This window comes from Poecilia reticulata, linkage group LG2, assembly GCF_000633615.1.
Source record: "Poecilia reticulata strain Guanapo linkage group LG2, Guppy_female_1.0+MT, whole genome shotgun sequence".
Classification (NCBI taxonomy): Eukaryota; Metazoa; Chordata; class Actinopteri; order Cyprinodontiformes; family Poeciliidae; genus Poecilia; species Poecilia reticulata.
Window position 1 is genome coordinate 773,377 of NC_024332.1, and position 24,432 is coordinate 797,808.

The window sequence follows — 24,432 nt, forward strand, 5'->3', positions numbered from 1 at the left end:
GCTCCTGTTTCTACCTGGTTATGACCAAGAAACTTAAAATATGATTAACTATTGATTTTTTTTTTCAGGAGTATTGTCAAAGGTTTCTTTAAAGTCTGGTAAAATGGATTGACATTTTGGAGCTACTGTAATCCAACATGGGAGTATACAATGACACAGAGAGGGAGGGTGAAAAGGTGAGATGGGGGTGTGGCCGAGAGGAACAGACGAATGCAGCTCAGATCAAAGCCAGCAGGAAACCAAGAAGCACATAACTCAGGTACGAATACCTTTAATTACAGTATTTACAAACACATAGGTGTTACTGTGTGTAAATACAATGTAAAAAAATATGATAATACATATATATTTTCTTTTATGTGTCTAACTGAAGTTGACCTGAATAGTAATTTCCAGGATTTTAATTTTTTTGTTTGTGTAATTCCCAGTGAATAGCTTCATTGTTGAGTTTCTCTCCTGCACATCCTGAATAATCTCCTCAATTATGAATGGTATCATATATGCTGCAGTCACCTGGTAACTTAGCAACTGGAGACTGTCATTCAAAATTAAAAAGGGGTAACTTCAGACAACATAACTTTTCCAGTCCAGAGGTTTGACAGGGATTTGTTGTTGACAGGTAAATTGAAGTTTTTCTCACTCTGACCAACATATTAATCAATGTACTTTATTCGATTGTTCATAAAATGTTTTTTTTTCTTTTAATTGTAGCTCAAAATAATCAATAGACAGCAGGAGGTTGGATGTTTCCAAAGGTCCCTTTGTGTAACCGTGTGGCGGTAAACTGACACCTGCCTCTTTCAGCCGAGCAAAAGCCTTTTTGTTTTGCTTCAGCCTGTTAAAAGGCACCAAAATCCAGATTAGTAATGTGCAAAAATATTAATACCCCTTGTACTTTTTCACATTTTGTCATTGTACAAGTATTTTCTTTGTACTTTAGGTGATAAACCAACACAACATGGTGCATAACTGTGAACTGGAAGAAAAATATTTGGTTTTCAAACATATGGAACCAAATAAGATGGTCAGATTGATAGGATATAAGCCAGTTCAACATACTATTCTCCTTTTTTGAGAAAAGGAAAATAAAATTGAATTTATTCCAAGCAAAATCTGATTAAGACCCTCCATCGCTTAGTGTTGCAGTGATCAGTAGGTGGTCTGAATACCTCATTAACCTCCCAGAAACAGAACATTGGCAACCTGAGACGACATTAGTGTCCACATGAGAAACCAAACCTTGTCCAGACAAGGTAAAGTTACAATGAAAGCAAAGCCATGTCCCAGTTTTAAAACAGCCACACGTCCTTTTGGGGTTTATGTGATAGACCTCAGTCAACAGGTAGGTCAGTTAGAGTTCCTGAAGAACTGAGACAGTAATGTACAACACAACAAAGGGTGACTGTGTAGGTGAGGAGTTACGTTACTTAAACAGTCCTGATAGCTACAAATGATGATAAGGGTTTTCTATGTTAGATATATTTTAATGGTTTATTGGTATGTAACCACACTACTTTGGCTAAAATGACCCTAAAATAATTAAAACTGAACAAAACCAGAAAGAATGGCTGAAATGTTGAGCTCCAAGGTGATCAAAGCATGGTTCAGTTACTTCTAAGTACTGTAACAATTAGAAGATCCCTATATGAATTCAAGCCTTTGGCAATAAGCCCCCTCAAAGTCCCATTGTTGGAAAGAAATGAATTGGGCTGAAGAGGAAGCCGCAGACAGTTTGTCAGAAGATGGCCAAGCATTTAACTCAAGTCATAGAATCGTTCAAATTCAATGAGCCATGGTGGCTCAGGTATTATGGTATAGAGATAGTCTATGTTTCAAAGGCATTTGTGTGCATAGGCATAGAAACTACTTAGAGGAGTTTATGTTTTACTCCCTGCTAGTAGGAACAACTGTATTGCACTGTTTTAGTCTGCTGCATTTCTTTGTCTTCACAGACAAAAAACGGAGAGAAAGTTGAACCCCCTTTAAAAGCGGCTTCTGAAATTTACCATTCACAATGTTAATGAGGTCTCACTCTGAGAGAAAAGCCCTCCCTGGCTTCTCAGCCTTACTGACGCTCAGCACTCCAAAAGAGAGAGATGTGACCTTCTCATCTCCCATGTACTTTACCCCACGGGACTCCATCTTTACACCACAATCTCCTACTTTATCGCCTCCTTGGGTGACAGAGGCTCTTTCAACACTGGAGAAAGGAGAACAAGAACTTCACATTCTAAGAGAGCGACAGCAAACCGAAGTGGAGGAGGTGAACCGTGAAGTGGACAATGCAGTGATTGGAGCTCAGCGAGAGGAGCGACGCCTTCTTGAAAAGGTGGAACAGGACTACAGGGAAGCCCAGCGACACCTTAGTCAAGTGAAGAGAGAAAACTCTGCAGCTGTGAGAGTTGTGCAGTCACTTGTTGATCAGCAAATTCGTAAAATTGCACAGCTGAAGGAGCAGATTCAGAGATGGGGTTTTATGGCTGATGGATCAAACAAAAATCAGCTTCAAAGAGGTGTAGTAGAGCTTACACAACCATGGGAAATCTCTCTAACCTTGAAGAGGGTCACTTTTCTTTCAAGCTCCCTGTATAAGACGTTAAATTTTGGGGAGATTGATATTCGTGAACAGGGTATGACCTACCACATTGGAGTCTGTGGTGACCAGGGACACAAATGTGCCTTGCACTCTGGTGATACAAAGTTCTCAAACATAAATCCTCGTGAAATTCGAAAGGAACCCCAACCAAACAGAGGAGGGCAAAGGAGCAGTCCAGTGGAGAACATCAGGACAAACAGTGGGAATTTTCGTGTTGTCCGGAAACTACAGCTGTCAAGCTCCACAGAGAACGAGGATGAGCCTAAATCAACAAAGTCACCAATTCAAAGACATCGTGAGGTATCAGAATCTTCACAGGATGAAGAGGTGGAATCTGTCTGCTCAGACACACAAGGGCAAGATCTTTTTCTTGCTATTCCATCTGTCTCCAGTCAAGCAGAATCAGAAGGTGATGAGTCTGATTGCAGACATAAGGAAACAAAGAGACGCAACACAGTGAAAGGTAAAAGAAGGCAAAAAGCCCTTGTTATGGTCTCATGTGAAGAACCATCATGCCCTCTCGGAGAAAGTGATGACAAAAGAAGCACTGCGGCAACATTTTCAAAGGCTAGATGCAAGGGTTCAGACTCCAGACACAATCTTGTAGAAGCTTCTACAAAACATCATGCTCTTTCACAACAAAGCCTTTCGAAGAAGAACACCTTAAAGGAAACAGCAGTGGACAGTGGAAGTCCTTCATCCCCAGTTGATAGTGAAGATTCCTGCCACACATACACTGTAGATACTCTATGGGACGGATCTCTTAAGCAGGACCACTGCTGCTCAATCTCCACCACTGACCTTTCTAGAAAGGAACATCTTTTGATAAACGATGACAAGACTGAGTGCAGAAAACTAAGAAGAGTCAATAGAATGCGTCTCACCTCAGAACCTTCAGCATTTGAACAATGCCAAGGAAACTTCACAGAGTCTAACAAGAGCATCATCACCCCTAAAAGACAATCAAGATCTCAAACTCGGGGTACGCATAGTTTAAGTGTAAACCGTGTTGGCAGATCTCTGTCCATGTCAGCCATCGATGGTGATAAAATAAGTCAAGACAGAGACTTGATATTATGCAGCAAGGACAACAAAGATGCAGCTGAAATACCTTTTTGGGAATCGGAGGAGGGCATTGGTTTAGCTGCCTTGGACTCAGCTCTTCTGGTCAAACAGTTTGGTAAACAAGGATCAGGCCGAGCTGACTTCAATCTGCCAAGTGGCGTCCATGCAACTGCCAGAGGGCAGCTCTTTGTGGTGGATTGTGGTAATGCCCGAATCCAAGTGACAGATCTCCAGAAGAACATTGTGCAGCAAGTCTCTCCTTCAGGATCGGATAGATCTTCCCGCATCTGCAACTATTTTGATGTGGCTGTAAATTCAAAAGGCCTCATTGCCTTGACCTGTGCCGCTGAACGGGCATTGTTGTTGTTCAGCCGCCATGGACGCCTTCTGCAAACATTTGGTGGCACTGTGACTGGTTCCACAAATGAAGAGCTGGATGCTCCAAGAGGGGTCACTGTTACATGTCAAGATGAATTTGTAGTTGCTGACATCAAGCGTGGCACCTTAACTGCTTTAAAGTTGGACCCCAAAACTGGGGCAAGGTTAGAACGTACAGTTGTAACCGGGTATCACCGACCTTATTTGGTAGCAGCCTGTCTCACCACTGGCCTTATGGCAGTGTCAGAAAGAGGCAATGAAACTGGTCGTGTTCCATGCATTCGAGTCCTGGAACCCGGCTGGAACACTATCAGAATCCTTGGGGTGTGCTCTGGCCTGGGTCCTGTCCTGACCTGCCCCTGGGGCCTTTGTATAGACCATGATGGGGACGTCTTAGTGGCAGACTGGGGAAAGAAACACCACCGTGTACTCATCTACCCATCGAAAGGTGTGGGCTGGCCTCTTGTGACAGACAACCTCAATAGCCCACGGGGGCTGGCGCTTCTCCCCGACGGCCATATGGTTGTATCAGACAGCATGAATCACTGCATTAAGATCTATCGCTACAAATGAACTGCAGAAGGTGGACATTTTTTAAAAATATGTGTCACACAGACTGGTGTTGATGGTTAAATCTGTGGGTTGGTGAATTTTTCTCTTCATTATTTGGTTGTTCAATACCTAAAGGGTCATCTTTCACAAATGTCTCCCAAAAACCTTGCATATACCAGAAACGAGGACATTTAATACCAGTGCTGACAACTGTAGGTTTAAAGTTGATCTCTGAATATTTCTTTAAAACATACTTTACTCCAAGGAAACTAACCAGATTTAGAATGTGAAGTACCAGATCGGTTTGTTTACAAGGATCAAGGGTTTCTTATTTGAAGTTGAATTAATGCTCTATTGGTAATCCTTTATGATTAAGCTGTAAACATTACAACTTTAGTATTGCTTGCACCCTGTTGTAATGTTTTGTAAAGTTCTGTACTTTAAAGTAATGCATCTCTTTTTAATCTTAAAATTAACTATAAAGATGATTTTTATGTAGTTTCAGTTGTAATGTAATGAATATTATTAAAATGGATTTAATCATCTGTGTTTGTTAATTATTTCGATAATCAGACCATAAAGTCATTTTACTGACATTTCCTATTGGTTTCTTCATGTCCCAAATCTTGACTTGACCAAAAAGGAAAAGTCTGTAAAATATTAACTAAGCTGATCAGATAGTTTCTTTGCCAGTTGCATGAAATGGTCACTGGAATACATTACTACAACAAAAAACTTGCAAAAGAACATGAGAACAATAATGCCTGACCGTATAAAAAGCTAATTATGCAACAACAAAACTTCCACCTCCCTATCTGTGCAAACAAACACACAATCCAAGCTCAAAGTTTCCTAACTGGTCCACACACTCCCACACACACACACCAGTATAAAAGCACAGGCTCAACTCTTGCTCAGCTCACTTCCCAGCTCAGTTCCAGCGTGAGGAGCCACATCTGAGGACATCAGCACAGCAAACATGGAGCCGGTGATCACCAGAACCCTGATTCTGCTGGTGCTGGTCACCATCTCTACCGCAGCGCCGCTGTAAGTACCGATACATCCCACTGGTTGGTACAACTGTTACAATTACAGTCTTAAAGGTAATCTAATAGTTTAAAGCTTAAACGTAACACGAGGTGAGTTTTTTTAATGTTTATTTTCTTCAAATGTCATGACAAATCCAAGACATGCTCTTATTTATTTTTTAGAAATATACCAAATTTCTCAATTGGGAAGAAGAAACATCAATTTGTTATGCAACTCTGTTTGGTGGTTCACAAAGTTCAGCAGCCGGATCAATAAAATAAGCTGGTCTCATTGATCGGCTGCTGACTCATCATTTAGTAACGTTGTGTAATGTTGAACTGGAGAACAAAATGTAATTTCCTTTCTATCGTTCACAGACAAGACGCAGCAGGAGAAGGTGAGTCCTTCTGGTCTTAGTTACCAGTATTTCACATTTTTTATCACTTTATAACCAAATACTTCAATGTATTTCTTCGGTGTAAGTTACTCCAGGCGAATTACATAGAGAACAAAATTAACTCAGAAAAGCTGAATACTAACACCTCACTTTTGAGATTATTATCTGTAATAATATTTATTCTGTGGTGGTTCATCATGGTAAATCCAAAGGAAATACATTGAGGGTTTTTTGCTTGAAATGTTACAAATTTAAAATGCCAGTATTATCTGTAATCCAGATGGAGGCATTAGCCCTGGCGCTCCAGACAGATGTGCCGGTGTTGAGTTTGACGCCATCACTCCTAATGAAAAAGGAAACACTCTCTTCTTCAAAGGTGTGGGAAATTTTTAAAACCCCAAAAAACTGCATTTTAATGTTGTTTTTATGCTGTAATTTATGTCAAAATGTTTTTCTTCTCAGACGATCACGTGTGGAATGGCTTCACTGGTCCAGCTCAGCTCTCCAGTTTGCACTTTAAGGAACTGAATGGTCCCATCAATGCCGCTTTCCGCATGCACAACACCGAAAACCCAGACGACCACGATCACATCTACCTTTTCCAGGTAACAATAAATTAATCTGTGACGGAACAATAGGGACGTCTGATGTGGTGTCTCATAACGAGCTCTGACGTGACCTCTAGGATGATAAAGTGTACAGTTACTTCAACCAAACTCTGGAGGAAGGGTATCCAAAACAAATCCAGGAGGATTTTCCTGGAGTTCCCACCCACCTGGACGCTGCAGTGGAGTGTCCCAAAGGAGAGTGCATGGCTGATTCGGTTCTGTTCTTTAAAGGTTTGTTGGGCTAAAATGTTTATCTCACGAAGACAAACTGAACTTATGAAAATAAAAAAAACAAAAGTTTATTAGGGACATTGTAGATAGAAAATAAAAGGAGGAGTAAATTTCTGCCAAAAACTGCCGAAATATTTAGATAAATTTCAGACATTTTCTAGAAAAAAAACACAGAAAATTTCTGAGTTTGAAAAGCCAAAATTTTGCAAGACAAAATTGAGAAATTTTTAAATTTCAGAAATTTTCTATTTAAAAATATGGGAATTACTGAGTTTGAAAAATCATAAATTTGGTTTAAAAAAAAAATCAGAAAGTTTGAGATTTATTTCAGAAATTTACTAGAAAATACCTAGAAATTTCTCGGTTTTGGTTTCTCAGTAGAATTTTTTTATTATTTTACATTTTGGAAGTTTCACAAATCTAAAATTTTCAACTTTTTATTTAGAAAATTTCTGAGAATAATCTAAAAATTTCAGAGTCCTTTTCTCACAAATTTTAGACTTTTGGAGCTCAGAAATGTCCTTGTTTTTGCTAGAAAATTTCTGAATTTTTTGTCAGAAATTTGCTCCTTTTCCCCCCATCTACAATAGCTCTAAATACGTTGTTGTACATAAAACTGCTGATGAAAAACGTTAAAAATCTGCCCCTACAGGCCAGGATGTGCATGTTTATGATATTGCCACAAAAGCGGTGAAGACCAAGACGTGGTCCCACCTGCCGTCCTGCACGTCGGCTTTCCGCTGGCTCGAGCACTACTACTGTTTCCACGGACAGAACTTCACCCGCTTCCACCCCGTCTCAGGAGAGGTGACCGGCGCCTACCCCAAGGACGCCCGGCATTACTTCATGACCTGCCCCAACTTTGGTCAGTTCTTTAAGGAATAATGTCACAATTTTCATTTCTTGGTGAAAGGAATAACAGTGGATTTTATGGCTTTATTGGTTCTTGATTTTGTGCTTGACTGCAGGTCACGGAGGAAATCGGAAACCCCTTAAATGCAGCGACGTCAAACTGAACGCAGCCACCACAGACGATGGAGGCAGGACCTATTTCTTTGCAGGTAACACAAGAATGGCACTGAAAGCTAATGATTCATAGTATAACAATGCAAAATATTACATGCATGTCATATGAAACTAAACGATAGGAGCATGAAGTGTAGATCAGAAAGTCTTAAACTTAGCACTTTATCTTTAATCTCATTGGTTGGAGGTTGGCAGTATGAGAGTCTGAAAGTGGATATCGCTGACAAAAAGTACAGTTTGCAACTTTATGAAACTAAATAATGCTGGTAGCATTGATTAAAGATATTTTTGTTGTAATTGGAGCCCAAAATCTTTAATTACTGTTTAATTAGAAGTGCAACTATGTTTTTATGTTGCTCTATTTATAAAACTGGCATTTATGGCCCAACAATTTGACATTTGCAAGTTAATTAGTTTAGTTTATCTTGCTAACTCTTGTAGCTTGTTGCCAATAGTTGTTTCACTCAATGCAAGTGAAAGAAGACAATGACCCAAAACACACAACAGCTCCATCTCTGAATATTTTAGTTTTAAGTTTCAAAGTGGCTTCGCCAACCTTAAACAGAGTTGTCATCGTTACAAACTCTCTGGTATGGCTGATTAAACAAATTCTGCAAATAAGACGACTTATTGCCAGTTATCACAAACTCTATTTGGCAAAGAAACACAAGAAAACAGAGTCAAAACTGACCCACACTGAGTAAGCATCTCTGAAACAAGTTGCCTTTGTTCATTAAGGAAAACACAAAATATGCTGTGCGTAGTTATGAATATGAAGAAATAAATGTGTTGAATCTCTCTAGGTCCGATCTACATGCGTGTTGACACACACCGTGACGGATTTCATGCCTTCCCAATAACCAGAGCGTGGAAGGAGGTGAACGATGGAGTTGATGCCGTTTTCTCTTACAACAGCAAAATCTACTTGATTAAGGTAGCTTCATCCTCTAGATTCTTTAATTAATTCAAAATGGGTAAAATATGAAATAAATGCCACTTATTTCTCCAAACATTTGCAGGGCAATCAGGTTTACATCTACAAAGCAGACGCTCACTTCACCTTGATCGAAGGCTACCCTAAAACTGTCAAGGAGGAGCTGGGCATTGAGGGAACTGTGGATGCCGCGTTTGTATGCCCAAATGAAAACATAGCTCACATAATTCAAGGTAAGATGTCTAAATATTTATTTCTAATGACATGTTTTGAATTATGATGAGACAGAAGACTCAGGGATTAATTAATATCTCAACAAACATCCTCCAACAGGGAGCAGCATGCGTGACGTTGACCTCACCGCCACACCCAGGGTTATTAGCCGAAACTTTCCATTGCCGTTGTCTGACATAGACGCCAGTCTGTGCGGTGATGACGGGATAAGGCTATTTAAAGGCTCACAGTTTTACTACTATGAAAGCCCCAGGATACTGGCGATGGGCAGGATCGCACCAGTGGCCTCAGATATCACCTCAGCGCTGATGGGATGTGAGGATTAGGGAGGAGAGAGGAGGAATCTCTGAGAAACATCAAAGAAATGATCGCTAACTCAAACATTACTGCCTGATTAAGACAATTTATCATCTGCAACTTTGGACAAGCCTTGTGTCATGCAGTCAAATTTGTCTTTTGTTTGGAGAATAAAAAGCAGAAAGAAAACCACTCCAGTCTGTTCTTTTTGGTATCAATGCATAGTCTGTCCACTAGAGGACCCACTGTCCACATCACACAGGCTGCAAAAGCATTTAAATATTTCCCAGGTTTGGAAAAAGACCATTAAGAATTAAATACATTTGTGGTTCTCCAGAAAAATCATTCTACAATGACTATAACACAATGATATCTTAATTTATACAGCATGGAAAAAACTGTTCAAATGTCCAGCTGGTGCATCCCTCCACTGTTTAGAGGACTATCACAAAGCTTAAATACTAAATGTAGAGTTTAGACCCAACAGATATTCCTTGTCATTATTTTAAGGCACAACTACACCACTTCAGAAAATTTAACAAGGTGATTGTAGTTAAGCTTCTGTTGAAGTGAGGATAAATGTTGGCCCTGCTCTTCCCCCACTAAACAGACCTGAAATATCTGCATTTATTTTTGATAATACCAAATAACATTGGTAAAAACTGGCTCACTTTTCCAACTTACAGGGTTTTACAAACTACCTGAGTCCATATTGGAGCATGTGGACCCATACTCTTCAGCATGGGTCAGGACAGCTATAATCGGCATTCAAGGCCTTTTCACGCCCTGGAGAGGTCTTTGTTCACTCAAAATCCCTGGGACATAAAGGAAGCGCTGGCCTCAGCAGATTCAGAGTCCAGACAGTGAGGACTCACATGAACACGAGACCTAAACGGCAGACATTACAAACTATTATCATTACAAACCCAGAAATATTATATATTACCACCAGTTAGAAGTTGATATGTCACTTAGCTTAATTACTTTATATTTAATTATCAACAATTTGAATACATGTCAACCTATTGAATATTTGTTAATTTGAATACATGCTTTAGCAGTTAAATACTATTGATTTTTATTTATCCAATTGTTGACCTACAATTAACACATTCTGGACTGTTCTTATTGGCTGTAGACTAAATTAATTTTATTTGTTAGTAACCACAAACCTTTAATGTATTGGTTAAAGGTTTCTAAAACAGATTTAGCATTGGGTGCTACACATTTTCAACAACGGAGAAGTTAAAATAGCATCGATTCCCCTCTAGCTAGCTGTTAGCTTTGGGCTGGCTGTTAGCTTCTTCGATCTTTATGGATAAAGAGAACAGCTAGCTACAGCGGAAACTACCGACATTCAGAGTTATTTAAATCAGAAAAGATACCGACATAAAAGTTAGGAGAAGTTAGCGTCTTACCTGCAGGAAACAACTTTTGTTAGCATCTTTATCAAGGATTAACCCAGTTTAGTTGATGGTGTTAGATAAAATGAAATGCTGGTCTAAATGGGACCAAGGTGAAAATCAACTTCTACCATTTTGAAACAACTCCAGTCTCAAATTAAACAGTTTAATGGCCTTTAAGTTTAAGTTTACAAAGTAAACTCACTGATTATTGACAGGAAATAATTCCTGCCATAGATTCACTATACTTAGCGATTCAATGCAAACGTGATGACAGTTTAAAGGTTCATAAAATAGTGCTAACAACTCTGATGTTTTCATTATTGCGGGAGTTAGTATAGCAAAACCTTCAAACAGTCTGGCTATGAATGTATCTTGTTCCAGAATATTAATGTTGAACTAAATTTAGCTAAATTTAATCTTACTATATATCTGTGCTCAATGTTATTAGTTTTTATAATGTGGAATCTTGAAAATTATCATGAATAACATATTTTGAGTGGTGTAGTTTTATCCTATTTATTTAAAAATAAAGCAGCAAAACAAAAAAACAATTGCTACAGTACAAAAAATTTATTCAGAAAAAGCTCTGTCAGTATTTGAGGTAAATGAACATTTACATCAACATGATTGCTAACAAAATGTTCTGTCGAAAATCACTTTGCTTTTAAAGACAAGGCATGTTTCAATCTGGTTGTTAACAAGTGATGTTTCTTGAAAACAGACAAGAGAAACTACAAGTCAGAGAGCTAAAGCATTTTTCAAATCTTTTTATCTGAATATGGTTAAAGGCACATCTACGGTTTAAGAGCTAAAGGTCAGAGGAAATATCAGCCACTGTGGTTTCATATATTGTCCATTCCTTAAATTATTATTTTTCAATTACCATAAATAAACAACTCAACATAGAAAACTCCATCTATTCTATATTCAGATCTGTATAGCTGTTTAAATCTTCATTTACATAATATTACAGGTTAAAACGGAACATTTCACCAAAAGAAATAAGCAAAAATAAACTTTGCACACATAATAGTTACAACTCCTTTAACACTTATTTTTTTGCTATTGTTTTTTTTTCTTTTTAGAAAATAACTAAAATATTTTCATTCTTTGGTGAAACTCAGAATTGCACCAGAGATAAGCTTTTCCAAAATATAGTTGCCATACATCAAAGCACAATTTTTCATTATATATTTACATATTTATAAACTTTATATAGTTTAACCCTGATATAACTGCATAGATTTTATTTTATAGACATTAAAAACAAAACTAAAGCACCTGAACAGACACGCCCATACACATGCACAGCCTGATTGACTTTGTCTCAGGGTGGGATTATAATCCCTCTTCATTGAAACTACAGGCTGCATAATAGCAGAACATCAATACAAAAAAGACCAAAAGACCAAAAGACTGATATTCTCTGTCATCATGAAAAAAAAAAATAGAAATAAAAGTGCAAACCTCTTCTTTAATATCATTTAAAAAGTATTGCTGCTCCCAAGATCCAAAGCTTGCTAGTTAGCTCAGTTAATTCTCAACATTAGGAACATAATGCAGTTGAGTTTGTGCTAGTCCTGTGTTTACTTAGGACATCTGTTAGCATATTTAGAGGCATATAATGTCATTTCAGCAGGATCAAATTATATTTGACAAATAAGATTGGTGTTTGACTATTAACACCTAAAACTATCTCTTGGCTAGCTTATCTTAAATGCTGAAAGCCATGAATAAGCTTATATGAATAAGTTATAGCTAACTTATAAAGCAATGTATGATAAGAAGAGAACATGAACTGGGTTGATATCTAACAGACGAGTTAGATTTAAAGATCAACACATTTAACATGTTTTATTATTAACTGCAAAACTTGAATCATGCTAACTTAGCTTAGCATACATGCTAAAAAGGGGTTAAATAAGATGGCTGGGATATTGTTAAATATCAAAACAGTATTTATAGATCCAGATGATTGAAACAACCCTTCTGAGAGTTAGATTGAAAGGCCAATACGTTTGGTTATTGATTACAAAAAGAGACTAGAGACTAGTTTAGCCTAACATAAATGCTAAATGTAGGTATAAGGTTGTTCACTAGTTATCACAACCATGTGCAACAGAATGCAAAGTAGTTGAGTTAGTCTCTAAAAAGTTAGACTGAAATATCAACCCATTTCACATGCTTAGCTATTTTCTACAAAAATAAATAGACACATGGCCAACTTATCTTAGCATGAATGCTAAGAATGGTAATCGAGTTGAATCGTATGGAACTGGAGTTTGCTGCTCATAATTCTTTAATGTGGTACAGTGTATTGAGATATCTACTGGCAGTAAAGCAGAGATGCTCAACCCTACTGACTGTGAAACCATCCAATGAAAATTTAACAACTATTATTCATGTATATGCTATGCTAGTTAGCACCACATCTCCATAGAATCACATAGACACCAAAACAGAATTAAAGCTCCAATCTTACTGTCATATCTTGTGTTTCTTTCATGATACCCCTTGCTTCTTGATATGAACTAGTCTTAAATTGTGGCAGATACTGTGGTTTGGTTTTATGGGCATACGGGTAAAAGAAAAGCACATGTGCATCGTTTTATAAATGTGAGCGTCTACATTTTAGCTACACAGAAAGATCATCAGGGCGAGCTCGAGCACCACAGGTCTTGTTCACCATACTGGGCCTCCTTAAATCTGTCCCGACAGCAGAGGGAGGCTGATGCATTTCCGCCCTGGTTATCACTGTGAAATCATCACGTGGTTCTATGCTAGGTGATGTGGCGACAGTGTCTTCTGGATCCACTGCTGTCTCCTCCGGCGCGAGCAGAGAGAGAGGTGTATTTCGAGGAAGAGTTGGAAATGTGGAGCGTTGCTTCTCTTCCAGACATGTCGTCTCCTCCTGAGAGGAGGAGGAAGAGGTAGAGGGCAGTGGAGATGGAAGAGGATATGTGGGGGAATTTTCCTCATTGAGATTCTGAAGCTCCAAAGCCATGTTTCTATAATTCTGCTGCATTTCCGCAAGGTGTCCATGGCTGTCTTCACTCTCACCATAGACAGAAGCAGGCAGCGACTCCATCAGGAAGTCCTCTTGGTGGCTAGCAGCACTGCCCACATTAAGTCCTTCAGACACTGGTATTGTAGCCATGTTAGTGTTTAAGGAAATCACTGTGTGGGAGGTTCCGGTTGGACTGTAAGTTCCTCCTCTCATTGCTTCACCTCTCACCACACACACATTAGAAGACACTGGCAAACACTGGAGCCCTGTTGGAGAGGTCTGTTCAGGAATCGTCTCTGCGTCTCCAGGCTCATTGACGCCTATCAGTGACAGACTGTCAGGAGCAAACTCCTTCGTGACCCCGTGCTTTACTTTCTTCCAGCCCAGGTGGTAGATCTCAAGTAGGTTGAGGACCAAGGAGACACATGCTACCACTAGCATGAAAATTATGAAGATGGTCTTTTCAGTAGGCCTAATACGACAAACAAAAACATAGGAAATAAAAGAAAAACAACAAAAAGAAAAACTTTGTTCAATTGGAGAGCAACATTTTCAGCTGCTGCAGTTGTCTTTGCACTGCACTATGTCAAACAAACCAAACCCTTTGAGAAACCTGTTCCCCTCCTCGCCTGTGGTGGCGCTGCATCAAGAACCACTGAAGGAAACAACACAAAAACCTCTGAAAAAGATATGGTCAAAACGTCCTTCCTCACAAAATGTAAACAAAGTCTCTCCAGCCTACTATCACTTGTGCACCAGACACCAGGATATCTAACGTCCTCTGGTTGAGGCAGAGACTACCACCAAGCTTGGAGGGAACAGTCCACCCTTTTCTGGCTGAGAACCTTGGCCTCAAATTTAGTGGAGCTGGTTCACACTTGGCTGTGAACTGCTCCATTACATACTGGGGGTCATGCACTGAGTCCCCACAAAACAACATCATCTGCAAGAACAAACGATGAAACCCCAAGCTTCTTGAACACCCTCCTTTCCAAGACTACACATTGAAATCCTGTCCAGGTACACCACAAAAAGGAAACGCGACAAGAGAAGACCCCTGGTGAAACTTACCACACAATGGAAACACGCTAGACTTTGTATTTTGAATGTGGACACAACTCTTGATTTCTTAATTATCCAATCAAGGGTAACCCTTAAAAGCATCTCTGACCCAATACTTCCCCTATTTCTGAACACTCGCATATGCAGCACAACCTAACTCCAAGGACCTCCTCAGCAAATCTGCAAGGGTAAAAATCAGGTCCGTTATTCCAAACCAATGCCCCTATTGAATTTAAGGTTTGACAATCAGTCAATTGTCCTTTTCAACAGTCTAGAGGAAGCTTTCTTAAGGAAGATCTCCCTGTTGTTGGACCAGTTGGCATTATAGAAAATTTGGACCACAACCCTGGTCTGCCACTCCCCACCTGTTACCATGTCCTTCTTGTGGCATTGAAAAGTTGTTTCAACCATGACAGGAAGCTGATAACTGTGACCCTGACCCTGAGTACATCTGGACAGAGGACATGGTGACTGGATTAAGAAGATCCTCAAAGTCTTCCATATATTCCACCAAATATATATGTACTTGGTAATCTTAATTGGCCTAAAATAAGAAAACCTGAATCTGATTTACTGTAAGACAGTGAGAAAAAGGTTATGTGTCTTCAGATGTATATAGAAACCAAGAATATAAAACTTCCTAACCTGGAGATGAAGCAGTCCACAGTGTTGGGGCAGGGCCAGCGGCCACATTTATAAAGAGGCCTCAGGTGGAAGCCATAGAGAAAGTACTGCCCCAAGATGAAGCCCACCTCAAACAGAGTCTTGAAGATGATGTTGAAGATATAGGTCCTCAATAAAGCTCCACGGATACGAATCTTCCCATGTTCATCCCGGATTGGCGGTTTCTCCTTTCTACCACCTCCTCCCCCTCCATCACCGACTCCATTGTGATAGAAAGGATCGTCGTCCTCCTGATGTCGTCCAGATTTTCGGAGGTCTTCCTCCCTCTCTCTTCTCTTCTCTTCCATGCGCACGATGTGCAGCACATGGCCAAGGTAGATGAGAGTGGGCGTAGAGACAAAGATGATCTGCAGCACCCAAAAACGGATATGAGAGATGGGGAAGGCCTCGTCATAGCAGACGTTCTCGCAACCGGGCTGCTGGGTGTTACAGGTGAAGTCGGACTGTTCGTCACCCCAAACTTCTTCAGCGGCTGCGCCAAGAACCAAGATACGGAAAATGAATAGGACAGTAAGCCAAACCTGAAAAGGGAAGATGAAACAATTACAAAACACCGGTTAGCTAAAGATTTCTGAGGCACTTCTGCCGTGGGAATGACATTTTGTCCTTCATGAAAAGCGTGTCTCCATTTTAGAAGTTAGAGATCTACTTATCATGGCCACATTAGGAAATGGCAAAGAAGATTAAAAAATGTGAATATGGGATGGTAATGTATAGTTACCTTTCCAATCACAGTGGAGTGTTCTTGAGCATTTTCCAACAGTCGCCCTAGAAAGCTCCAGTCACCCATTTTTCCCTTGATTTTCTAGCCTGGAAGACGATAAAAAAAATGATGATTATCACAAGTACTCGCAATAAGCTACAAGAAGGCTGCAGAACACCTTTTGGCCAAAATAACCAACTACAATTCTCCAGGTCTTTAAGCCAGAGGATACATTTCTGTGCCTTTTCTGCATCTATTTGACCTGTTCTCTTTGCACTACTGTGACACTAAAGTATTTATCATTATTATCAGCATGTTGAAACAGTATTTTTGCTTGAAATACCCCTCCATGACTTTGTGTGGACTGGCTAGTGAGAGGACAATGTGGGAATGAGTGGATGACAGGTTGTCCCTGTTGAATGCTGGACTCATCACATCCCAGGAATGCTGATGGGAGCAAATGTTTTCCTGGGATTTACTGATATGAATGAAAACAAACTTGCAAGTAATGTAAGTGAAGTGACTGCATGACCTCATATAGTGCTGTATTTACATGTTAAAATAGCTCAGTCAAAGTACAGAGGACTTTGATTGGGCGGAGAGTCTCTCTCTGACCTTTAGTCATGAAGGAAAGGAGAATGGAAAAAATACCTAAAAGTTTCTTATGGTGAAAGTGTTATTCTGTGACTAAAGTCAGTCATATCAAAGCTACTGAAGCTAACCAGGAACATACACTGTAAAAACACAAAATATTACCAAGTATTTTTGGTCTCGTTTCTAATACAAATATCTTATTACACAAGACAAAACTAATTTAGAAGGTACTTTTTTAGCAAGGAGCTTATATGAAGTCAATAACTCCTTATTATTGATTAAAAAAACACTAGTTCCACTGGTACTGCACCGTTACCTAGTAACCCCCGGTTGTCACCTAGCAACCGGCGGCCGTCACCTAGCAACCCAGTTCTAGTTCCGCATGGAAAAATGTCTTTTATCTGCCAGTGGAACCAGTACTTTTAATCAATATTAATAAGGAATTGTTGACTCCAAATAAGATCCTGTATCTGTAAAGTTACTTGTAAGTTGGTTTTGTCAAAGTGTCCTAAAATATTTGCACTATAGAAACTCGACCAAACACTCTTGCCTGGGCCACCAGTCTGACAGCAGAGTGTGTAGATGTACATTATGTGTTGACGTGATGAAATACCACGGGCCAGGACAGACAATAGAGAAGCTGCCAGATGGATATTGTCCAGGCTGGTGCATGCTTTTGATGGATCAGGGCTCTTTGTCCTCAAATGACCCAAACAGTTAACTCTTAGATCACCGATTGAATAACAAAATACTCACCATGAAAGCTGCAGCCGCCACTTATCAGACAATTAGCTTCTTACTGTATGTTTTCACACACTGCAGTTTGATGAAACCAAGGGATTAAATCTATATACAGACTCAACAGATTATAGTAGTATACAAATATACAAGTAAAGTAAACAAAAATAATGTATAGATCTCGCACTTTTGGTCAAAAACGTGCACTTTGCAAACACAAAAATGCATAATTTTTGTGTATCTAGAAAAGAAAATATTTAAAGAAATTTAAAAAGTACATGTTGGCATTATCACAGCTTTAAGATGCCACAGTTTTACCAATAAGGAAATATTAAGTCACACAAAAGAGAGGAGAAATCTGTGCTGAGGAAAAGCTTGTGGTAAGAAGCAATAAATCAATTAATGACATGAAAAATTAAAACTAGCTGAATAATTTCGATTTTCATGATTTATTGTTTAATCTTTTTTATTTTTCAATCAGAAAAAGTCTTTTTTGAAAGACAATTTTGTTTACGGAGACTTAATAACTAATTTTATTTGCTATTTCTATTGTTTTGTTTGTTCATTTTGCATTTTTAAAAATGTCTTCCAGTTCCAGAGGCAAATGTTTATTACAATTTTAAGTGTATTGATCTTTGCATATGTTCTTGCATTGTTATGCAATTAACATTATATTACTTGAAAATAGTGTCAAAAATTACAATGTCATCATTTATTGCCATAGCTTCTGGGACAATTTATTGTCCAGTAAATTTGTTATTGTGATTTAAAAGTTAAACTAAGGATCAGTTAAACTTTTGGTCTGTTAAAAGTTTGCAGACGCAGTTTAACAAAAAGACAAACTTCCATGAAAGTTTTCAAGGCAAAACATAACATTTTACTTGATTTTTTCCTATTAATTAACTGAAACCAAATTAATAACTCTGCGCTATTAAGTAAGAGAAGCTTCCTGTTTCCAAAAGGAAATGAACGCAGCATGAGAAGATTAGATAATCCAGCAGGAGGAAGGATGATAATCCCTCCTCTTCCCTCCCACTTCAGACTACCATCACTCCAGCATCCACCGGCTTACCGCTCCCTCCCGGCGGCGGGCTTTTCCTCTCTTCCCGTCCCTTCTTCCTCTTCGTTTTCTTCCTTATTTTAGTCTCACGGGCACGGGTGGGCTCGAAACACGAGGAGAGGAAGACAGAAAGATGGAGAAGTTTTTTTTTCCTTTTGGAAGACGCGCGGAGCTACTTTTGGTGTTTCAAAAATTAAAAAAAAAAAAAAAAAAGTTGGGTGCATGTGGAAGCCGTCCCGCGAAGCGCAGCGGCTGCGTCCCGCGTGGCCAAGGCCCTCCGCCACTGTCGCACACTTTGGTGTCCCCGTGCATGGGGCGCACGAGGGGGGCTACGGGGGTTCGGTGCTTGCGCGCGCGCATTAATGTTTTGAGAGGCCACTCAGAAGTCACGTTCCTCCAAAACAAACAAGCGCGGGGGAAAAAAACGAATAAAATGGGCATTGAGGCAAGGCCGATCAAAGCTTTTTTGGGACCGTGGGCAAATTTTCATTTGGGGCCCCCCACACCAACATGTAAACACCAAGAGTTGGGGTTGTAACTAGTTACATTTAAACTGTTGTATTTACTTGAGTAACGTTTCTGAAAAGGTTTACTCTTAGGAGTATTTTTTTTACTTTGCTGTACTTTTTACTTTTACTTTTTAATTATGAAGTATTTCTACTCTAACTGGAGTAAAATTTAAGGATTGGGGAACAAATGTGTTTCAAGTAAAAATTTACCAGACAGACACACACCAGCAGTTTTTGTTAAAGTTTCATAAGCTTTTTATTTAAAGAAACTGTTTTCTTTTGCCCGATTTTGTTATTTTTTGCTGCTTACATGAATTATTGTCATTTTGGTTCTTAAAATACCAAAATTTCCACTTAACTATATTTTGGTCTTTCTGATTATATAATTTTTAAATAATTGATAATTTGATCAGTTACTCAGTTAGTATACTTTTTACCAAATACTTTTTCACTCTTACTTAAGTAATTTCTTGTTTTTTACTTTTACCTGAGTAAAAATATGTTGACGTAATGCTACTCTTACTTGAGTACAATTTTTGGATAGTCTGGCCACCCCGGTCAGCACCAGATGTGTCATCATTCCTACTCTATGTGTGTAAAACACCTGCTATCGTTAGTGTCATTTGTAATTAGCTTACATAATGACATAATGGTACTGATTTTAACTTACACAAGAAGTAAACAAGGAAAAAAATAGATTTTGAAAGGCAGCGAGTTATGTAAGTGTGCCATATTATTTAACTATTTTAAAATAACATCAGCTAATAAACACTAAATTTACAGTAAACAATTTGACATAATACCTACATTTTAAGATTCAGCCCAACTGGTTTTGCAAAAAGATTTAGTTGTCAGGATTCTGACAATCTGACATTGCAGTTTTATTGTTGTCCAGTAGATGGTCCCAGGGCTCCACAATGGTGTGCATAAAAATTCATTGTTGACATCAATCACCATTTCTGGGGTCACAGAAGTGTATTTATCTGCATTTAAAATTGTTCTTAAAAGTCTTTGCTATGTGATGCACCTTCATCCTGGAGCAGATGGTTTGTTCAAACCCAAATCTGTCTCTTGAATTTCTGATTTCGTCACCCTCTGCCCTCAAAGTTTCAATGAAAGCAAGATGTTGTCAGTTGTTAGCTGAAAATCAAAAACACAGAAAGGTAATGTGAAACTGCAAACCTATTAAATCGGATTAATCTCCTGGTCGTCTGATTAACACTTCTACCTGTTGAGAGCCTTGGCGACCAGATATGCAAGTTCAGCCAAATTAAGAACCATGCAGATAGAAGAGGCAGTAGCCATGAAAACGGTGAAGATGGTTTTCTCCGTGGGCCGTGAGACGAAGCAGTCCACCAGGTTGGGACATGGCCACTGATCGCACTGCACCAGGCGTGGCATCTGGAAACCGTCGTACACAACGTACAGGGCGTACCTGGTGAAACAAGTACATACAGTGTGTGTTCTCACACCAAACCAGTCTGATTATGGACAGAGGGAAAAGTCGAATCCCACGTCTTACATGAATCCACCTTCAAATATCATCTTAAACACCAAGCTGCAGAGGTATGTCCACCAGAGGGCGCCAGCTATTGGGAGTCTCCTCTTTTTTAGCGTCTCCAACTCTTCTTCTTGCCCCTTATTGTTGAGTACGCCAACCCGTCCAGAACTCTGACGAACAGTAATGGCCGCCCATGGGAAAATAAACGCACAATACCTTCTGAGATTAACGCAGACGTGAAGAGATGAGTGTGAAAAATGCAGCAGCATAAAATCACAGAAAACTTAGGCAAAGTTCAGTGCCTTGGACAAGTATTGATACATTTGAAAGTGTTTCCCATTTAGCTACAGTACAAAAACTTCCAGTTATTTCTTTGGTTTAGCCAGGCGTGAGCTTGATGGTGTACTGCATAACCAAATTTGGTTATGGCTTCTTTTATATTTTACTGAAAATGCCCTGGTATGATTTATGATATATATATATATATATATATATATATATATATATATATATAGTCACTAGTATGATATATGTGCATCATTTAGATTTGAAAACAAAAGAAATTCATCAAACTTCCTCTAATTTCAATATGCAGTTCTCATGTGACGCCACGTAACACTTCCGTGAACTCTTTTCTTGACAGGCAGTTGCTATGGAGTTACTATGACAACAATAAACAAGCTACAAGCTTAGAACTAGCTCTCGTTAAATTCCTATATAACTTATAAACAATATAACTATTGGTCGATCACAGTTTTTGATTTTTTTACCCATCTCTGTGTAATTCTCTTTTTGGTTGATAGGCACCAGCAGCTATGTTTTGCGCTGCGTTCTCCTAAGATGATCACTTCCGGTTCAGAGGGAACCATGTTCTCATCCAGATTAATGGTCCAGCTAATGGTTTTACGACCTCCTCTGGGATTTTTCTACATCAGAACTGATACCTGTCAGAAAATCCAGGTTGGTCCAGAAGCAGCAAACAGTCCCAACCAGACTTCTCACAAAAAGTATGAATACTTTCACAAGACACTGGTTATATTTAAACATGACATCACAATGAATAAGCAGAATAAAAGAGGGACATCCACCTGAAGGATTCGTCTCTTATCGCAGTGGTTGCGGTAGGCCACATACATGGAGACCAGGAGGGTTGGTGTGGACACAAAGACCAGCTGGAGACTCCAGAGGCGGATGTGGGACACTGGGAAGAACTGATCATAACAGACGTTCTCACAGCCAGGCTGGGAGAAAAAACAAAGTAACAGAAATGAAAATCAGCATTGGTGCTAAAAACTGCATCACCTTGCAGCTGGCGTTGTTTTTTTTCTTCTAATAATTAGTTTTGATTTATTAAACTAAATGGTATCATACAGGTGTCAGTATTGATTGTGTGGTGGTTAGTTTACACATTTCATGTGTCACTAGTTGTTCACTACAGTTTTGGTCTTTTTGTGTCCTGATTTGAGGACATCTTACACCCACATAAACAAGCAACAAGTTAAAGTTATTTTCTGTAAGCATTAGGGTCCAGACCAGTCAACAAGAAAAAAGTGAGTAGGTATGAAAGAGAAGCAGGAATTAAAAATAGGAGATAGTGATCTGGAGTAGTTTATATATTTTTTAAAAAGTTGATATCTACAAATAATGTCATGTTTCTTTCCAACTTTTCAGAAGACATCTAAATATTTTAACTCGTTTGCATAAATTTGACTCCCCATCTGATTTCTTTTTATTAATGAATGAGTTTGTGGTAATTTCTCTCTGTCCATGTGATACCTGTAGTGTGTTACAGGTGAAATCGGACTGCTCGTCGCCCCAGACGCTCTCAGCAGCCACAACCAGAACCATGACTCTGAAAATAAACAGCACAGAGAGCCACACTTTTCCCAGGGAGGTGGAGTGCCGGTTGGTGCCGGCCAGCTGAGCGTACAGAGCCGGCCAAGACATCCTGTTAGAGCAGACAAGCAAAACAATCAGAAAAGTTACTTTTTACACCAGAAAACTGCAGGTAAATGTTTAGCATTTTGATAAAAATGACTCCATGACAACGTGAATCTGTTTCTGTGGAGGACAGCAGTGGCAGAAGATGAAAGCAGAAACAAAAGCCGACTTGACAGAGGAAGGCGATGAAAAGGAATGAAAGTGAGAGGAGGAGAGTGGAAGGCGCCGTGCCAGCATTCATGTGAACATCTGATGAACCTCGCTGCCCACTGACACTGTAAAAAACACTCTACTGTACAAAGAAAGCATCACCATTCACTGTTTATGTTTCACCCTCAGATAAACAGCTCAGGCTGCTCTATAGCGACAGCAGAAACACTTTTTAAATGAAATGTTTCTAAATATATTCGATTTGTACCTTTCCTTCTTTACTGTTACCATTATTAGCAGATTATTTACTATCATTATCATGATTAGTTGTTGTTTTTTTTTTACTTTATCTGTTATATAACACAGATTTTGAAGAATTTACAGGTGTACATTGGAAAGGAGTTGGTAATTATTCTGACACTGTATGTCTAATTATTAATATTGTTAATATTAATATAACTGATTAGTTACAGTAAATTAAACAGGTATATGAATATCATAATGTTTTTAATTACAAATGTCTGATAATTATTGAGTTGTAAGTTAATTATTTTTGTTCTCTTGTTCTATTTGTTAGTTGTTTCTTTGTTTTTAAAAAAATAAACAAATAAATGAAATGAATTAAAAATAATTTCATAAAACAGGAACACATTTCTCACCTTGTTTACAGTGATTCAGGTTATTGGCTGTAAAAGTTTCTCCATTTTCTTTTCCTGCAAGAAGAAAATAAAATGTATCTAATTGAAATCACAAAACTGACAGAAATAAAACTGAATTTGTCCTTTGAGAGCAACAAGACACAAACTTGCAGCTCTGAAGTCTTCTGCATAAAGATGCTTTCTTCACCGTGAAGTCAACAAAGACAGCAACAGGGTCACTTCCTCCAAGGACTTTCAAAATAAAACTCATGAGGACTTAGTTTCGGATATTAGTATCTTTCCAAATGCAGGAATCAGTCTGGACTTTTTTTCTTATACAAAGCTGTAAGAGTGAAAGGCAGACAGGCATCCTGTAAAGTAGGGGTGTCCAAAGTGTGGTCGTGGGGCCATTTGTGGCCATCAGACCGATTTTGTGTGGTCTGAAAAATTTAAATGTGCTTTCACCAAATTAAAGCAATTTCTTCAACATGTTTACTGATGCGAACTTTATATGTGTCATTGTGGAGGATCCTCCATCTTTTCCTCAGTGTTAGTATTTAAGTGTTTCATATAATATATTTAGAATTTCACTTTTTCTTTGGTGGTGGTTTACTAATTTGGGTGCACACATTTAGTAAACGCCTTATGTTTATTTAATATCATTAATATTTTGTTTTGCTGAGTTTAAGACTGGCTGGCAGAAGGGGGTTGGCTGAAAAGAAAACCAGGAAGTGGAACAATCCATCAGGCTGCTGGAAGCAGGGGACTTGAGGTGAAACAATCTGCCTCTCTCCACTAATAGCATAATTGCTAAAACCCCTTTGGTATTAGGTTTTTTTTGTTTTTTATAGTTGTGATAAAGTTAGAATGTTTTACTTTGAATTAGTCATTTATGTTTATACATTATTTGTCTTTGTCTCCTTCCCTACCCCTCCTCGTTTGTGTAGGCTAGCCTGTTTGTATAAATTCCCCTGCGTGTTCATTGTTAAGTCAGTCTTTTGGTTTGTTATCTTGAGTTATGGTGCCTCCGTTGATTTCTTTTGGGCCCATTTTGCCATATTTTTTAGATTTGTTGTTGAACCTTTTTGTTAA

The 24,432-nt window shown here is 38.8% G+C and overlaps 4 protein-coding genes across 7 annotated transcripts in view; 2 read left to right on the top strand and 2 right to left on the bottom strand.

The window, feature by feature from the left end:
* The first annotated feature begins 216 nt into the window (after nucleotides 1-216).
* On the top strand, nucleotides 217-5,308 carry LOC103476633 (uncharacterized). The gene is made up of 2 exons (XM_008429109.2): nucleotides 217-259; nucleotides 1,953-5,308. Exon 2 carries the CDS (start codon nucleotides 2,015-2,017, stop codon nucleotides 4,610-4,612), a length of 2,598 nt encoding a protein of 865 aa, XP_008427331.1. The 5' UTR covers nucleotides 217-259; nucleotides 1,953-2,014; the 3' UTR covers nucleotides 4,613-5,308.
* A 155-nt stretch (nucleotides 5,309-5,463) lies between these two features.
* Nucleotides 5,464-9,539, top strand: hpxb (hemopexin b). The gene is made up of 10 exons (XM_008429102.2): nucleotides 5,464-5,638; nucleotides 5,998-6,017; nucleotides 6,298-6,393; nucleotides 6,480-6,622; nucleotides 6,703-6,856; nucleotides 7,509-7,721; nucleotides 7,825-7,917; nucleotides 8,686-8,816; nucleotides 8,902-9,049; nucleotides 9,150-9,539. Exons 1-10 carry the CDS (start codon nucleotides 5,571-5,573, stop codon nucleotides 9,374-9,376), a joined length of 1,293 nt encoding a protein of 430 aa, XP_008427324.1. The 5' UTR covers nucleotides 5,464-5,570; the 3' UTR covers nucleotides 9,377-9,539.
* Nucleotides 9,540-11,315: 1,776 nt separating this feature from the next.
* LOC103476609 (gap junction alpha-3 protein-like) lies at nucleotides 11,316-19,367 on the bottom strand. 2 transcript variants are annotated; one of them, XM_008429085.2, is made up of 4 exons: nucleotides 18,614-19,367; nucleotides 16,228-16,316; nucleotides 15,468-16,027; nucleotides 11,316-14,232 (listed from the first exon to the last, which is right to left on the bottom strand). In XM_008429085.2, the coding sequence occupies exons 2-4, from the start codon at nucleotides 16,294-16,296 to the stop codon at nucleotides 13,389-13,391; spliced, it is 1,473 nt and encodes a 490-aa protein (XP_008427307.1). In that variant the 5' UTR covers nucleotides 16,297-16,316; nucleotides 18,614-19,367; the 3' UTR covers nucleotides 11,316-13,388. The 2 variants fall into 2 exon arrangements, with proteins under 2 accessions (XP_008427307.1, XP_008427313.1); XM_008429091.2 differs by lacking the exon at nucleotides 18,614-19,367 and adding an exon at nucleotides 17,560-17,946.
* Nucleotides 19,368-19,937: 570 nt separating this feature from the next.
* The window catches only part of LOC103476590 (gap junction beta-6 protein-like), a 16,852-nt gene continuing 12,357 nt past the window's right edge, over nucleotides 19,938-24,432 (bottom strand). Inside the window, exons 3-9 of one of the 3 annotated variants that reach the window (XM_008429075.1) lie at nucleotides 23,508-23,683; nucleotides 23,362-23,415; nucleotides 22,388-22,559; nucleotides 21,700-21,852; nucleotides 20,643-20,781; nucleotides 20,339-20,545; nucleotides 19,938-20,250 (exon numbers count right to left, since the gene is read on the bottom strand). In XM_008429075.1, the coding sequence (XP_008427297.1) occupies nucleotides 20,240-20,250; nucleotides 20,339-20,545; nucleotides 20,643-20,781; nucleotides 21,700-21,852; nucleotides 22,388-22,558 (681 nt within the window). In that variant the 5' untranslated portion in view covers nucleotide 22,559; nucleotides 23,362-23,415; nucleotides 23,508-23,683 and the 3' untranslated portion in view covers nucleotides 19,938-20,239. Of the gene's footprint in view, nucleotides 20,251-20,338; nucleotides 20,546-20,632; nucleotides 20,782-21,699; nucleotides 21,853-22,387; nucleotides 22,560-23,361; nucleotides 23,416-23,507; nucleotides 23,684-24,432 lie in introns of all 3 variants that reach the window. The other 2 variants (XM_008429063.1, XM_008429072.1) reach the window with 2 other exon arrangements.